Genomic DNA, 16,486 nt, shown 5'->3' with positions numbered 1-16,486 from the left:
TGTCTCTTGCATTGGCAGAAGAATTCTTTTTCACTGCGCCTCCTGAGAACAACTTTTTCTTCTTCACATTTATCTAATTTATACTCATTGTACAGTCCATTTTTCTGATGCCCTTTTCTCTAGGATGATTTATCTGACTACTTTGAGACATTTTTACGTTCCTTTAATGGGCACACCTAATGGTCCTTTTATCTATACAACTTATTTCTTAGGCACTTCCATGAAAATTTGTATTATTAGTTTGCCTTTTCCTGTGCAAGTTCTGTATTTTCGATTAGATTAAAAGGTGCTTAGGAGATGCACCCTTTTCCTAAAGCAGGGTATTTTCTCTTAAATGATGGATACTCAATAAACATTATTGATTTTATTGATTACAAAAGGCAGCAGCTGAAAGTTATACTCACTGTTTATTGTGTAAAGAATAACTTTCAGCAGATGAATGCTGCTAACTACTATTAATCACTGATGAATAATCCTTATTGTACATGTTTTACATGCATATTCAGGAACACTGAAAGGTTTGCCAGTATTTGATCAACTTTGGATGGGATAAGGGTAGAAACCCAATTAGTATTAGTTCTCTATTCTAATCCATTTTTTCTATCAACGTATTTCAGCCTTTTTTGGAAAAGCATAAGTAGAGTTACTGGATGGTTAACACTGGGTCCTCCTTTCTAAAACCAAAAAGTCTCCAACCTCTCATCATTTCACTAAATTATAAGAAGCAGAATCCTAATGATTGAAAACTCTACTTTGCAGTCACTTAGCAAATCATACCTTCCTCTTTTTGGTTTGCTTTCTCTCTCTCCCAAACATACATTCAAATTCATCCAATGTCTAAATAGTAAGAAATTACCTAAAGGTAGACTATTAAAGAAAAAAAAAAAACCCTCAACTTAATTTCCTGCGTCAAAATTGGTTTTAGGTAGATGCTTAAAAATAATCTTAGGAAAGAAAATGCCATTCTAAGCAGGATATGAATTCAAGCACTGATGATCAACAGTGATTATATTTAGGTTGTATTTCAGAATTTTATAGGAATAAAGTCTGCTTCCTTACTGAGGTTCTCCTGATATTAATTTCCTATATCTTTCTTGTCCCACACTCTCTTTTTACTTAAATCATACAAAGCTCTTTATTCTTTTCAGCATCTACATGAACAATTTTCTTACTTTGAAATATTACCATCTAGACTACTTTAAGACAGTAGTTTTCATTGCTTACTGCATATAGGACCAGCTACACATTTCCACCCAAAGTACTAAACAAAAATGAGACTCTCTGACTAAAAATTGTTAAGAATCTCAAAAGGGCACCAGCAGAATATTAAACCTAGCACAGATCTTTAGAGTTCTGGGTCCTGTGAAACTACATAGATCACACACACATAAACTGCCCCAGCCATACATTACAATCATCTAGAAAGTTTTTGAAAAGTAATAATGCCAGGGTAGCATCCTAGATAATTGACTTCAGAATCTCTGGGGATGGAGCACAGGCATCAGTATTATAATTTTAATTGTAAAATATCTAATTTAATTTTTATGTACAATCAAGGCTGAGAACTGAATTCAAATGCTGTTTCCATAAGACTACATTTACTTATCTATTTATTTGTCTTAGTCTCTGTCTCTGTCACTAGACTGTAATGTTTCTTAAGAATAGGTACCATGTTTCCTTAGTCTTATCTTCATGACATGGGACAATGCCTGCAGCTTTATAGATATCTATTAAGTGGTTGTTGAATGACTGAATAAATGAATGGATAGAGCGATATGACTTGTTTATTCACTTTATAGATAATAAGGAAAAAATAAGATAAAAACAGACTTATTGGTGATCATTTAAAAATAAAAAGAGAAAACATGCTCTTTGAAGAGATTCTGTTCAGTTCAGTTCAGTCACTCAGTAGTGTCCAACTCTTTGTGACCCCATAGACTGTAGCACGCCAGGCTTCCCTATCCTTCATCAACTCCTGGAGCTTGCTCAAACTCATGTCCATCAAGTAGGTGATACCATCCAACAATCTCATCCTCTGTCATCCCCTTCTCCTCCTGCCTTCAATCTTTTCCAGTATCAGGGTCTTTGAAGAGATTGGAATGGAGTAAAATAAGAGATTTGAGAAATTATATCTAATAATTAATTTTCTTATAAACAAGGTGATTGAACCACATAATAGGCCCCGTAATGCTGTGCTTAGTGAGAAATTTATTTTATTTATACTATTACTCATTAAACTTTCAGTGTTGAGAAAAAAACAAATATAAGGAGATATATGAATGTTTGATAGAATTAAAGAAAATGTAATCACTCCTTAGCTAGATCTATCATAGTTGAGAATGAAGGGAATGCATTTGTGGTGGAGGACTCTTTCTTGAATGTACTGTAGAGCTTGTTAGTGAAACTAGTGTTGGAAAGTAATGGACTGTTATTAGCTGTTTGTTAGATCAAAGTAATAGAATAAATGTAACTATCCAGGCAGTTTACAATTCTGCCTTCTTCCCTTTATGGTTACACAGAGACTGAAGTCCAGCGAGAGGTAAAAATGCTTAGAGTCTTTTCAGATCTTTTCTGAGCCGACATCCTCCCACAGGCACATATTTGACTTTCTAGATTTCCTTGAATATGCTGGGGTTTTTCATAACCTTAATTGTCCCACGTATCTCTTTCTTGAGCCTATTCTGTCCTTTCTATCCCAGGCATTTTAGTTTATCTCTTGCAGTTTATTCTTGCCCAGAAGGTAGTGGCTAAGTGTATTTGCCTTTAATGCTTATGAGAAAACTACCCAGCAAACAGGTTCAAACCTGGGAAGCTGCTATGTAGGCAAAACAAAGGCAAATCCTTGAGCTGATTCTTCAGGGAACCATCACAAGGGTAAAAACACAGAGCTACTACATTATTTGAGAATAGGTCCACAATGTTCCCTGTGGTGCTGCACAACCTGCATCAAGAATACAGGTTTTCATTTTCAAGGCTGCTGCAAAGCTGGGGAATGTCAGTAGTAACTGGGTAAATTGATATGCCACAGAGCTCTCCTATCAAAATTCTATAGTTTTCCTCTTCACAAAGCATACTCTTGGTTGTTGTGAGTTTTTATTAAATTCCAGAGTTCTAAAAAATTGATTTTTAAAGAGTGCTGACACTTTTTGCCAGCCTATTCATTGCTTCTATGGCTGATTTTCTCTACCATTGTAAAGTTGACTGGTTACAAATGGATTGCCCACAAAGCCAAAGATACTTACTATTTGTTTTCTAAGAGACACTTTGCTGACTTCTGTTTTGAAAATTGGTATGCAAAATTTGCATAAAAATATTTCATTAGTGCATGCATGATTGATACATTAGTGGATGAATGGATGGATGAACAATAAAACTATTTTACATTTATATTTTAACATTAGATTATTAAATGTAGATATCTACATGCATCTTGTTAAGTATCATCTAACAACTTATAATATACTGTGTTAGAGAAGCATGGTCATTCATTGATCATCTTAGGAGTTGCTGTTTTTACTTCTAGGTCACTATTCCATTTAAGAATGGTGATAGCCAGTTAAAATCAAAACATGCCAACTGAAAGCATATTTTAGTAATGAGAAAACATTCTTACTGTTATCATAAGCTTTTTCTTTACATGTTTACGTCATTCATTGTGTTCTTACTCCATCCATGGATGTTGTTTATTTGAACAATGGGTTAAGTCATGGTCAGATAGTTACAGTGAGTTGATAACTTATCTGTTAAAGAAATATCTATCTTCTTGGTGTTGCTGTGTATGATAATGTTTTTTCATCCTTAACCTCCCTTTTGAAAGCATGATTCTTCATTTGCCTCCTCTGAGCTTCCCAGGGCAAGATGTTGAGTTTTTTTGTTTTTTATCGTATTAAGTTATAACTTCTATACTTTCAAAGAACTGACTCACCTCCCTCAGAAGGCAACTTCATCAGCATCATCCTCCACTGTTCATGGTGCCCAGTCATTAGCCTTTTGCTTCTAATCAACTTGTGGCACCTACTTGATTTCCACACTCTGTTAATTAGGTTGTTCTCTTATTATTTATTGTGTGAGTGCTTCCCCTTGTGGCTCAGACGGTAAAGTGTCTGCCTACAATGCGGGAGACCCGGGTTCGATCCCTGGGTCAGGAAGATCCTCTGGAGAAGGAAGTGGCAACCCACTCCAGTACTCTTGCCTGGAAAATCCCATGGACAGAGAAGCCTGGTAGGCTTCAGTCCACGGGGTCGCAAAGAGTCGGACACGACTGAGCGACTTTACTTTCTTTCTTTTCGGTATGAGGGCAGTGATAGGACACAAAGAGTATAAAGGTCAGAAAATAGAAAGAGATAAATGATTCCTAGGGAAAATATATACTGTTCAGTTTTAAGTTTTAATCTCCATAAGTTTAACATGATATTACTATTATAAACATGTGTCTTTCTCATTTGGTTCATATGAATACTATTAAAAAGGTATTTTTTGCTAGCCCTCAAGAGGCATTAACAATATAAATATAAATTCATAAAATATAAATATTTCATAGGCAAAGATATTGTTACCCATAAACAAATGCAGTTTCAGCTGGCCTCTGGAAACAAATTTTAAAAGAGTTTTGGTCATAAGGGTAAATTCTGAACCTGATTGGGGCTAACCAAATATCCATTTCTGTCTTCCCAAAGAAATGAATTGAGGGTCATAGATCCTGATACACACCCAAATGTTCTAAGACACAGAGTCTTGTTTCTCAAGTACCTACTCTCTAGTGATATTTTTCTTCTGGTAATTAATGAATCAAAGTAGCTATTAAATAATACAAAATTATTTAAAATAGCTAAAAAACTTTAAATTCATCACTAGATTGAGAGTTCCATAAGGGCTGGGATTTTTAGGTATTGTTTTGTTTTGACTTTCATTGTGTACCTGGAGCCTAAAGGAGTACGTATCACAATAAGAGTTTGATATATGTTTGAATAAGTAAATAAATTAGTTATTATTCTTATCATTGTAATAGTAGGGGATATTTTATACATATCATAGAAAATTAATTTGCATCTTAATATCTTTAATCTTTTGAAATCATTTAAGACAATGATAATTCAAGAGTTAATGCTTGAAAAAGATCAATTATATCTTTTTAGATAAGGGCTGAGGGATATATGAGTTATTCATTTAAAAAGTATAAAATTTTATTATATTTAAATAAAACATTTTGTTCCCCTTAACTTTAAACATGTTTTCCTTTTCCAGAACTTCATTTTGGGTTTATTCTGTGTCAAATCCCAGTTTAATACAGATAAAAATACGTGAGTTACTAGGTTTCTTAAAACCGGGGTTGATAGTAGAAATGCTGACAAATCCTTATTACAGATGCCAGTGGAATGAAGTGCCTTTACCTCTAGCAAATGCTGATGTGGAGATTTAAGACTATGTGAAAAATCAGTAAAGTTGCCCAGGAGAGTTTTATCATATTATTCATTGAACTCAGTATGTGGTACAGTAATTGCTTCTGGTATCATTTTTCTTTTCTTACACGAGGTTATTATTTATCCTTGTGCTGTGTGAAACAGAGAAAGAGTCTAAAGGAGAGTCATAACTCGATGTAAACTATCTTGTGACACAGTGTAGCTGGAGATAGGAATCACAGCTGGAAAAGAGTGTCTTACTTTTCAGAATTAAATATGGGAAGAATGATATTAGACACTGTGGAGACACATAAATACTAAAAAGATGCACTCAGACAACGTATTTTTTCCTAGTGATATGAAAACCTGTTTAAAATATACATCTAAATAGGCTTTTTAATCTCACAGAGATCAACACATTTATTTGCCCATGACAGAGGTTTTCTTATTAGCTGATAAGTGAAGGAAATCAAATTAATAGGTAGGATGGTTACTACAAAAAGCTGGATGGGTGACATTTAAATAGCACAGTAATTTTTGGAATTTTTGCTCTGGCTTTGTACCTTGTATACGTATGTCCTTTTGCCTTACACATTTTAAGTAATGACTAACATTTATCATATTTTCTCCAATGTTCAGGTAAGTTTGTATGAAAAGTATACCATAAATATTTTGGAGCAAAATTTTTAAATAGAGACAATCATGACTTAATAGTGCAAATAGGGAGGGAACATTTTTTAGACACTCATATGTTGCTTCCTAAATCTGTTGGGCTGAAAATATGCTATTTTTACAAATTACTATATTTTATTTTTATTTATTTATCTGGCTGCACTGGCATGCAGTATCTTAGTTCCCCAGCCAAGGATAGAACCTGTGTCTCCTGCAGTGAAAGCGTAGCATCCTAACCACTGGACAGCCAGGGAATTTCCTATTTTTACAAATTCTTCAAGTATTATGATAAAAATGTGTGTTTTTACTTGGAAAGAAAATAATTTATTATGTAGAAAATGAATTTTTAGGATTATATATTTACTTCTATTGTTCACCAATTTTGTTTTGATTGCATTGTGCAATTAATAAATGTATTACCATTTTGCATGCAGTATACTAATGACTAATCCCAGTTGATTGAAAAAATAATAATAAAACCAGAAAATACATGTTAAGTTAGCTAGTGAGTCCTGTATAATTATGCATTTATATGCAGTTTGGAAACCATCACTAGGAGCTATTTAATGTGGGAACTATAGTAGAAAGGTAAGTGATTTAGTAGTCTGATTGCCTAGGTTGCCTGCTGGCTGTTGACCTTAGGCAAAACACTTAGCACCCCAGCCCTCAGTTTCTTTATCTGTAAAATATAAAAATTAATAATGATATCACTGACCTCACTTGACTGTAATGAGAAATAAATAAATTAATCCAAGGAAAAGCTTTTAGAACAGGAATGGGCAGTAATTAAACACTTGGAAAATGTTAGTGCTGTTACTTAGTGTCTGGAGCTTGAAAAATGGTCAACCTGTGGACTTTTAAATAAAAATAATACACATTTGTTTATTTACAATTCAGAAACTGACTGCAACCCAAGTATGAATTTGATAATTTTTGTACCAAAATGCTTCTTTGTCCCTCATTCCACCAGCAAGAAATTCTCTTGCTATTCTTTCCTTTTAAGGGGAACATGATATGTTCTTCTCAAGTCCTTAAACCCCTGGCCATTGGTTAGGAACCTGAGGATTTGTTACCACCATCCTCAAACCCCATAGAACCTAGCTGTCTTATAAAATTTTTCCTTCAATTTCAAGTTGCCTTCGCTTCCCCAGTTGACCATAGCAGTCCATTTCCATTCAGTTCATTACACAGTCATTTATTTGCAACCCCGCTATGTGCCTGGTGATGTTTGGTGCTTTTGATGCAAATTTGCCATATAAATGGCTCAATTCTAGTTCAGAAGATATATATGTAAATCAGCACTCCCTACTCAATATGATAAATATTATGGTAAAAATTATTGTGGGGCAGCAGAAAAAGAGATAACTGACTGTGCCTGAACTGTGAATACCTAGCACAAGAAACCTGTTCAGCTGCAGGCTTTCCTCCTCTCCCCAGGTAACAGGGGCATTTAACTTGTGATCCACGGAAATGTGTTATCCAGCTTTAAAGATTAGAAGGCCAGGAAGTGTGGAGAGGAAAATGAGTATAATATCCCTAAGGGTGGAAGAAGACTTTATCTGTCAGATTTGCAGCACTCTGTATCCCTAGGAAATATATTTTATACGTGATCACATAGTACATAAAAATTAGCGTGTGCATGCTAAGTCGCTTCAGTCATGTCCAACTCTTTGGACTGTAGTCCACGAGGGACTCTGTCCCTGTGATTCTCCAGGCAAGAATACTGGAGTGGGTTGTTATGCCCTACTACAGGGGATCTTCCCAACCCAGGGATCCAACCCACATTGCCTGCATTGCAGGTGGATTCTTTACAACTGAGCCACCGGGTAACCCCATATAAAAATTAGGATCCTAAATGTACTTTTTACCTTTTGATAAGCCCAAATATCTAGCTTTGAATTTAATTACATATTAATTTCTTATTTCTATGTGTTTTAACTAATTCCATTTAAAAATGCAGCATATGTGAAAGTGTGAAGTCATTCAGTTGTGTCCTACTCTTTGCAACCCCATGAGCTGTAGCCTACCAGGCTCCACCGTCCACAGTATTTTTCAGACAAGAGTACTGGAGTGGGTTGCCATTTCCTTCTCCAGGGGATTTTCCCGACCCAGGGATCGAAGCCGGTTCTCGGATCAAACCCGGGTCTCCCACATTGCAGGCAGACGCTTTACCCTCTAAGCCACCAGGGAAGCAGCATATGTGGGTTTTCCACAAATTACCTAAATGATTTAGAAAGAAATATGAGATTATGGGAAAGTGTGCATCTTGCAATTTAGAAAACCTGAGTGCAAATCTATCCTTTGACTCCTCTTAGGTGTTCTTTATTTCTTCTCAGCTGTGTGGCCTGGGAAAATTAACCTCTTTGAAAAATGGCAACTGTAAAAGAGTCCTAATGAAACTCAGTTGAACCGTATGAAAAGATGCTCAATATCATCTTTCTGTAGAGAACTGTGAAATAAAGAAACGTTGAAAAATCACTACATTCCTGTTAGAATGAATAAAATCCAGAAAACTGACAATACAAAATGCTGTTGAGGGTGTACAACAACAGGAACTCTCACCCATTGCTGGTGGCGAACTCCAACTGGTACAACTAATCTGGAAGATATTTTGGCAGTTTCTAGCAAGACTAAACATACTTTTATATGATGTAACAATTGAATGCACTTCTGTTTATCCAAATGTGTTGAAACTTATATCCATACAAAAACCTTCACGTGAATGTTTGTAGCATATTTATTCGTAATTGAAAAAACTTGGAAGCAACCAAGATGTCTTTCAGTAGATGAATGGATCAACAAACTGTGGTACATTCAGATAATGGGATATTATTTAGCACTTGAAAGAAATGAACTATCAAGCCATAAAAAGATTTGGAAGAAACATAAATGTATATTACTAGGTGAAAGAAGCCGATTGAAAAGGCTACATACTTATTATAGTATGAATCCAATTATATGACATCTGGAAAAGAGAAAACTGTAGACAAAAGAGATTAGCAGTTGCCAGGGTTTAGAGGAGAGGGAAGGATTAATAGGTAGAGCACAGAGGACTTTTAGGGCAGTGAAATTATTCTGTGTGTTGCTACAATGGTGAACTACATGTCATTATATATTTGACAAAACCTATAGAAAATACAATCCTAATTTAAATTATGGATGTTGACTGATAATTATGTATCACTGTAGGCTCATTGAAAATAACAAATGTATCAATCTGGTGGGGGATGCTGGTAAAGGGGGAGGCTTGGCATACATGACAGCAGGGGATATATGGGAACTCTGGACTTTCCATTCAGTTTTACTGTAAATCTAAAACTGCTGTGGAAATAAAGTCTATTAGAATCCATGGAAAATTATTGCCTCTAAAATAATGAAATAATATTAAGCTATATCTATCATGTTCCTTTTGTTGAATTCTCAAAACAACTTAAAAGCATTGCTGAATCAACTTAGAGACAAGAAAACCGAGACAGAAAATTAATTTATCATTTATACAATTAATATTTTCTTTGCACATACTATGTGCCAAGTATTGTATTAAGCATGGAGATACTATAATGAATCAATGTGGATGTTATATTCCAGGGAAGTGAGATGTGGAATAAGGTGCTGATCTTTGAGCAGGACTTCTTTTACACACTGGAGCATCAGAAGAGCAGGAAAGTTAGAGTGTGCAAGAAACAGTAGGGATAACCCAGGTCAAAGGAGATGGGAAGAGAGATGGAATTAGTCTTGTCTCTGAGATGAGTATGGGCAAGCTGACACATTACTGTTGGTCCAAAACATCTTTTGGTGTGATGGCCCTCATGAGATGACTGATATTCTCCAGGGGTTGAGAAGAGGATGATTGCTTGATAAAATAGATTGGCATGGGAGTCTCCTAAACTTTTTCACTTTGCAACATCTTACTCTAGAGAGAAACTTCCAGAGGCTTTGTCTACTGTCAAATAGTAAGTAGTAGAGCCAGTTGCACCCTGGTTTAGTTATAGGACAATTTGTCATATCATGTTCCACCCACTTCCAATAAAACATGCTGATACTTGGATTCTCTTAGCCCTTAGTTAAATATACAGTATTTGATAGGGCCTGCTTTGCAAAGCCTTATAAGATTTGTCTCCTCACTTGCTCTTTATTGAGCTTCCCTCATAGCTCAGTTGGTAAAGAATCCACCTGCAATGCAGAAGCCTTCAGTTCGATTCCTGGGTCAGGAAGATCCCCTGGAGAAGGGATAGGCTACCCACTCCAGGATTCTTGGGCTTCCCTTGTGGCTCAGCTGGTAAAGAATCCACCTGCAATGCGGGAGACCTGGGTTCCATCCCTGGGTTGGGAAGATCGCCTGGAGAAGGGAAAGGCTACCCACTCCAGTATTCTGGCCTGGAGAACTCCATCGACTATATAGTCCATGGGGTTGCAAAGAGTAGGACATGACTGAGCAACTTTCACTTTCAGTTGCTCTTCATTTTTACCTTAATCAACTAATTCCTTCACATATTAGATGTGACTTCAATCATATTGATAGCTGTTGTCCTCTTCCTGGTACACTCTAGTGTCATATGGATCTCAGGGTTTTTACTGTGTCCTTGGCTTGAAATGCTCTTTCAGATTTTCAAATGGCTAGACTCCTTCTCATCTTTTAAGTTCTAGTGCATGTTTCATCTCCTCAGAAAAGGTTTCCAGACATATTACTCAATTTTGTCTTCTCTTATGTTGCAAGTACCATGATATGTCACTCAATGTCTTATTGCACTAGTTTATGTTTTTATACAATTGATCAGCATCAGAAGCACTGGGTTCTGTTCATTTAGGCATTTATTATTGGTTTCTTCTTCTATACCATAAACTTCATGATTCAGGGATTACATTAGGTGCTCAATAAAATGTTGGATGAATGCATAAACACATGATATGTGTTAGTTTCTTCATCTATACTCTAAAGTAAGCTATTGCTTTTTCTTTTATAATTATAGTAGTTGTAATTTTGATAGTTCTTAGAACAGAGTGAGATAAAGAATGAGATAATGTATATATAAGTGCCTAATTCAGTTCTCAGCACGTGGTAGGCAATTAATGACTTTTTTTCATTCTTTTATCAATAAACTTCACAAAACAGCACACTTGAAATTAATTATTTGGTATAATTCAAATTGGGATACTGTAATCTTATATTGTAATTAAATATAATATATTAAAATTATATCTTGGTATTACATATTATATAGTATGTAATCATTTTATATATTATTTATCATATGTGATATAAGATGTGGTATAATATATATAACATATCATTTTATTATATAATTGTGTTGATGTTATTATATTTAAATAATCTCTTATGAGACATAAATGTTCTCGAAGTAATATGCATTCTTAGTGTTTCAAACTATGCTAATCACAATGAGACAAAAAATAAAATTGACTGCTTTAAATTAATGTGGAATTTTCTATCTTTACCAACTAATTACCAAAGTTATAATTTTTGTAATAGTTTCATGATTAACTGACACTTGCTACCTTCATGTTCACTATTTCCAGGAGGAACCCTATGTTCTGTTTAAAAAGTCTGACAAACCTCTTTATGGAAATGATCGATTTGAGGGCTATTGCATTGACCTCCTCAGAGAGTTATCTACAATCCTTGGCTTTACATATGAAATTAGACTTGTGGAGGATGGAAAATATGGAGCCCAGGATGATGCCAATGGACAATGGAATGGAATGGTCCGTGAACTAATTGATCATGTAAGTCCCTTTTCTCATTATTACTATTTTTGGAAGATTTCTATTAGATTTACCTTTTTTTGATGGTCAAGGGTTAATAATGTCAAAGAACAGTAATGTATTTTAATATTTACTTTTTCAATAATGTTATTCAAAGTATATATTATTTTTGTCAAGCATAAAGAATATAAGGGATGAATATAATTCTATTAATGTGTCTATCTTAAATTAACTGGTAGTTAGTGGTTTAATATTGTGAAGTTTTGGTCTTGATTTATAAGATGGAATTCAGTTTCTTAACAATGAATTTCTTTTTCACTTTCATAATATTAGCTTTCTAATCAATGGAGAGAATGGGTGGTACAAATTCTAAATTTCACAATAAAATTTTTCTGTACTAAGATAAGATACTCATTGTCTTTAAAGATGAAATAAATCTGTACAGAAAATCTAGAATCAAATACTATATAAAAATAAAGCAAGAATATTAAGCATATTAGAGCAGAATGACAGATATTTTATTTTTTAAGAAATAATTCAGGCATTTATTCTTGGTCAGAAAAACAGTATTTCATAATTTGTCAGTTGGCAGTGTCAATTAATTCATCTATTTGAAAAAACTCTTTTAAACATCATAACATAACATTTGACTATGTGTTTTGTAACATTTCAGCATATTTTGACATTTTCCTTAATATTAAGGCACATAATTATTGTAAAGAATTCTGCAAATTTATTTAAATAATTTTCTTTTAAAAAACACTATGAGTTGTATCCTAAATAAAAATTCTTACTTAATGGAAGTAGCAAATATAGACAATTTTCAAAACATTTTGAAGATACTTTGCCATTAATTACAAAGTTCATCATCTTCAAGAAAGAGAATAAAGGAGATCTGTCTAGCTATCTACCTATCTTTCGAGAAAGGGATATTAGACAATGGTTAGAAACAGATTAACATTTAAAAAATTCCTTTTTCTTCAAAGTGAAGTGAATGAAAGTTGCTCAGTCGTATCCAACTCTTTGTGACCCCATGAACTATACAATCCATGGAATTCTCCAGGCCAGAATAATGGTATGGGTAGCCTTTTCCTTCTGCAGGAGATCTTCCCAACCCAGGGATCAAACCCAGGTCTCCCGCATTGCAGGCAGATTCTTAACCAACTGAGCCACAAGGAAAGCCTGATTTCCTTCAAAATATCAGTATATTTCTTTTAATGATTTGGAATTTGCTCTGTAAGTACTTCTAGACTTGATCAATTATTTCTCACAAATTCTCCTTATATGGGATGTTTATGTTTTAACTTTGTAAAATACATTGAAAGATGATGAACATATACATGATTTGGGACCAAATATAAAACCTTAAGCTGTATGTTGCTTTATATTAATATAACAATAACTTTCACAACCTAACTCAAGCTGGTTTAAGTAATTTATTGGTTTGCATCTCTGTGAAGTCTAGAGGTAGTGTGGCTGGCTTTGGAATATTAATATTTTACTTCTCTTATCTTTTACCACAATTTAGTTCTCACTTCCTTATATTTGTGTTACTCTTAGACATGTGCCTCTCAATAGGTAACAGCAACATTTGCTACCAGCAGTTCTAGATTAACCATCTAGGTAGAAATATATTACCTGGAAGGTATAGTTTTATCAAAAACTCCAGATTCAGTTTTATTTGCCTGACCTATGTGCGTGTAGGCAGTCGCTCAGTCATGTCCAGCTGTTTGCACCTGTTTGGAAGGGTCCTCAGTCCAGGGGATTCTCCAGGCAAGACTACTGGAGTGGGTTGCCATTTCCTTCTCCAGGGGATCTTCCTAACCCAGGGATCAAACTCACATCTCCTGTGTTTCCTGCATTGCAGGAGATTCTTTACCTGCAGAACTATTGGGAAGCCCCTTCCTGACCTTTGTGAGTGCTAAGTCACTTCAGTTGTGCTCAACTCTCTGTGACGCCATGGACTGTAGCCCTCAAGGCTCCTCTGTCCATGGGATTTCCCAGGCAACAGATACTGGAGTGGGTTGCTGTTTCATAAACTAAATTCTGTGCCAATTATCCAATTCAGAGGGAAACGGTATTCTTAGTGATTATTCTGGGCATATACCTCACAAGAAACTAGGAGGTAGGGTCAACACCTTAATTAATTAATTACTAATTAATTAATATTTTGGCTGCATCCAGGCTTAGTTGCAGCATGAGGGATCTTCGTAGTTCCCCCTGGGGCATGTGAGACCTTAGTTCCCTGACAAGGGATCAACTGCAATGGAAGGTGAACTCCACTTTCACTGCAATGGAAGGTGGATTCTCAGCCACTGGACCACCAGTGAAGATTAAAACCATATAGATTTAGAGTTGGGAAACTGGGTTTTCAGAGGAAAATTAGGTTGTTTATACTTGAAGAAAGTGGATTGGATGCTATACAGACCAATACAATGAATATTTTCTATAGAGTTCTATGAATAACTAACTTATGGGAGACTTTTATTTTAGTCAAAACACAAAAATGTTATATCACCAATGCCTTTATGCAAAACCAATCCCTTTATGCTTTATATTTGTCATGTGTGCTTAATTAATGTTCTTTTATTTAAATTTTTTGAGATTAAAAATTGATTAGAAGTTTTATGTTTCTAGAATTTATTTCTTCTTGATTTTGTATCTATATGCTTCTTCGAGAGAACTATAAAATAGAAAAGGAAGGTTAGATTATATGAATAGAGCTATGGCATGAAAGATAACATTACACCAAATGAAGAGATAGTAAGGAAGGTTTTATCATTCGATATTTATTTCTCAAAAAGTATTTTTGGTATTGAGTTGAGACCACTGATGAAACTTTTAAGTTATTTAATCATTTTATTCTCAGTGGCATACCTGTCACTTCACTTTCTATTTTTTTCTGTGCTAAAGTACTATCCTGTTTCGATATACTTTCTTGATACTTTCCTCATGACACATACTGTTGGCTTAGCCTTAATTTTTAATGTTTAGCATATGTCACATTAAACCAGAATGATGACTGTAGTCAGTGTAGTTTTCCTTGTACCGCCTCAACTTATTTTGCATGTTCATGAATATGCTAATTTCAATGTAAAGTAGTAACTGAACTACTAATCAACACCCTGAACTTCTCCCACTCCTTACCTGTCTTAGACAAAATTATCCTCTTTCAGAGCTTGATTACCATTCTCATTCTGAAATTTCTCCATTCTACATCTTCAGCTCTGAGCTTTCAACCCATATATCTAACCACCTCTGGTATATTTTCCACGTGAATGTCTCATAAGTACCTCAAAGGCAGCATGTTCCAGGCTGAAGGTATTATTCATTTTTTCTGAGTCTGTTCCTTCTGAAGAGTTTTATGTATCGATAAATGGCATAAACAATTCAACAGTTTTCCCAAGCCAAAAATTTAGTATCACATTTGCATTGTATATTAAGTGTGCTTCTTAAATGATTCTGAAAGCTACTCGCTTCTCTCCAGCTCCATTGTCACATGGATTAAGAGCCCCATATGAGAATTGTTTCCTTCTGATCTGGTGAAAGTGTCTTTAGTTGCTCAGTTGTGTCTGACTCTTTGCTACCCCATGGACTGTATAGCCTGCCAGGCTCCTCTGTCCACGGAATTCTCCAGGCAAGAATACTAGAGTGGATAGCCATCCTCTTTTCCAGGGGATCTTCCTGACCCAGGGATCAAGCCAGGTCTCCTGCATTGCAGGCAGATGCTTTACCATCTAAGCCACCAGGGAAGCTCTCTAATCTCATATCTTCAACTAGAGTCTTGTTTAAGAAAGAGAAATCTGATCATGCCCCTCCTTTGCATACAATCTTTCAGTAGTTTTCACTGCCCAAGGGATATAGGACTGACTGTATAATATATTTACAAGCCCTTCTGCAATGATTATTGCTTACCTCCTGTGGAATTTTTGACCCTTCAGACAGACTCTCAGACCTTCTCCACCCTGCTTTCTGTATTGGGAGGTTGTTCTACATAGAATAAATCAACAGAGCTTCCCAACCAAAGGTCCAAGTCAGAGGGTAGAATAAGGTTAGGGTGTTTATTTGGCTCCTTGTTCCATTCTCTGAGATATTGTCTTATATTGGCTTATGTCCTCATATTGTGTGCCGGTTTCTTGTAATCATGTCTGCCCTACACAAATCTCTGTTCTGCTCTCAGTTGCAGTTTATACCCTACATAGTTGTGCTTATTCTGATCTTAGGGGTGGTTACAGCTTAGCTGCTAATGGCTTTGGGTTCCTACACCATTCCTTAAAATTCCCTTTACCAGTAGTTCTCAAAGTATATTCCATAGATCCGCAGAATCAGTATCACTTTCAAACTTGTTGGAAATGCACATTTTCAGGTCCCACTCTGGACCTACCTGATCTGAAACTGTGGTGAAATCTGGCAATCTCTACTTTAACAAGCCTCCCTGATGATATTCTGATGTTCTCTGAAGTGTGAGAATCAGTTAGTCCTTTTGTAAATAAATCCTGCTCACGTATCCTCATATGAGTGTGCACATATTTTCTGTTGAAACTCTAACTGGAACACCTTTGTATATTTTCATCTATTCTTATCTCTCCACCCACATGTGGGCTTTTTTCATTCTTGTTCTCCTTTGCCTCCAGTCTAGTTTCTGTCTCCAGAACTCTCCTCAGCCCCACCTAGCTGACCTCTTCCAAACT

General features: G+C 35.3%; 1 protein-coding gene across 4 annotated transcripts in view; it reads left to right on the top strand.

Annotated features, from left to right (window-relative positions):
* Positions 1-16,486, top strand: part of GRIK2 (glutamate ionotropic receptor kainate type subunit 2) — an 840,407-nt gene that overhangs the window by 623,437 nt on the left and 200,484 nt on the right. For all 4 annotated transcript variants that reach the window (XM_081530944.1, XM_081530945.1, XM_081530942.1 and 1 more), the window contains one exon: positions 11,610-11,816. In XM_081530944.1, the coding sequence (XP_081387070.1) occupies positions 11,610-11,816 (207 nt within the window). The remainder of the gene's footprint in view (positions 1-11,609; positions 11,817-16,486) is intronic.

This window comes from Giraffa tippelskirchi, chromosome 9 (assembly GCF_054371585.1).
Source record: "Giraffa tippelskirchi isolate mGirTip1 chromosome 9, T2T-mGirTip1v1.2.pri, whole genome shotgun sequence".
NCBI lineage: Eukaryota > Metazoa > Chordata > Mammalia > Artiodactyla > Giraffidae > Giraffa > Giraffa tippelskirchi.
Note: the sequence above shows the minus strand (reverse complement) of the source record. Positions and strands in the feature narration are given on the sequence as shown.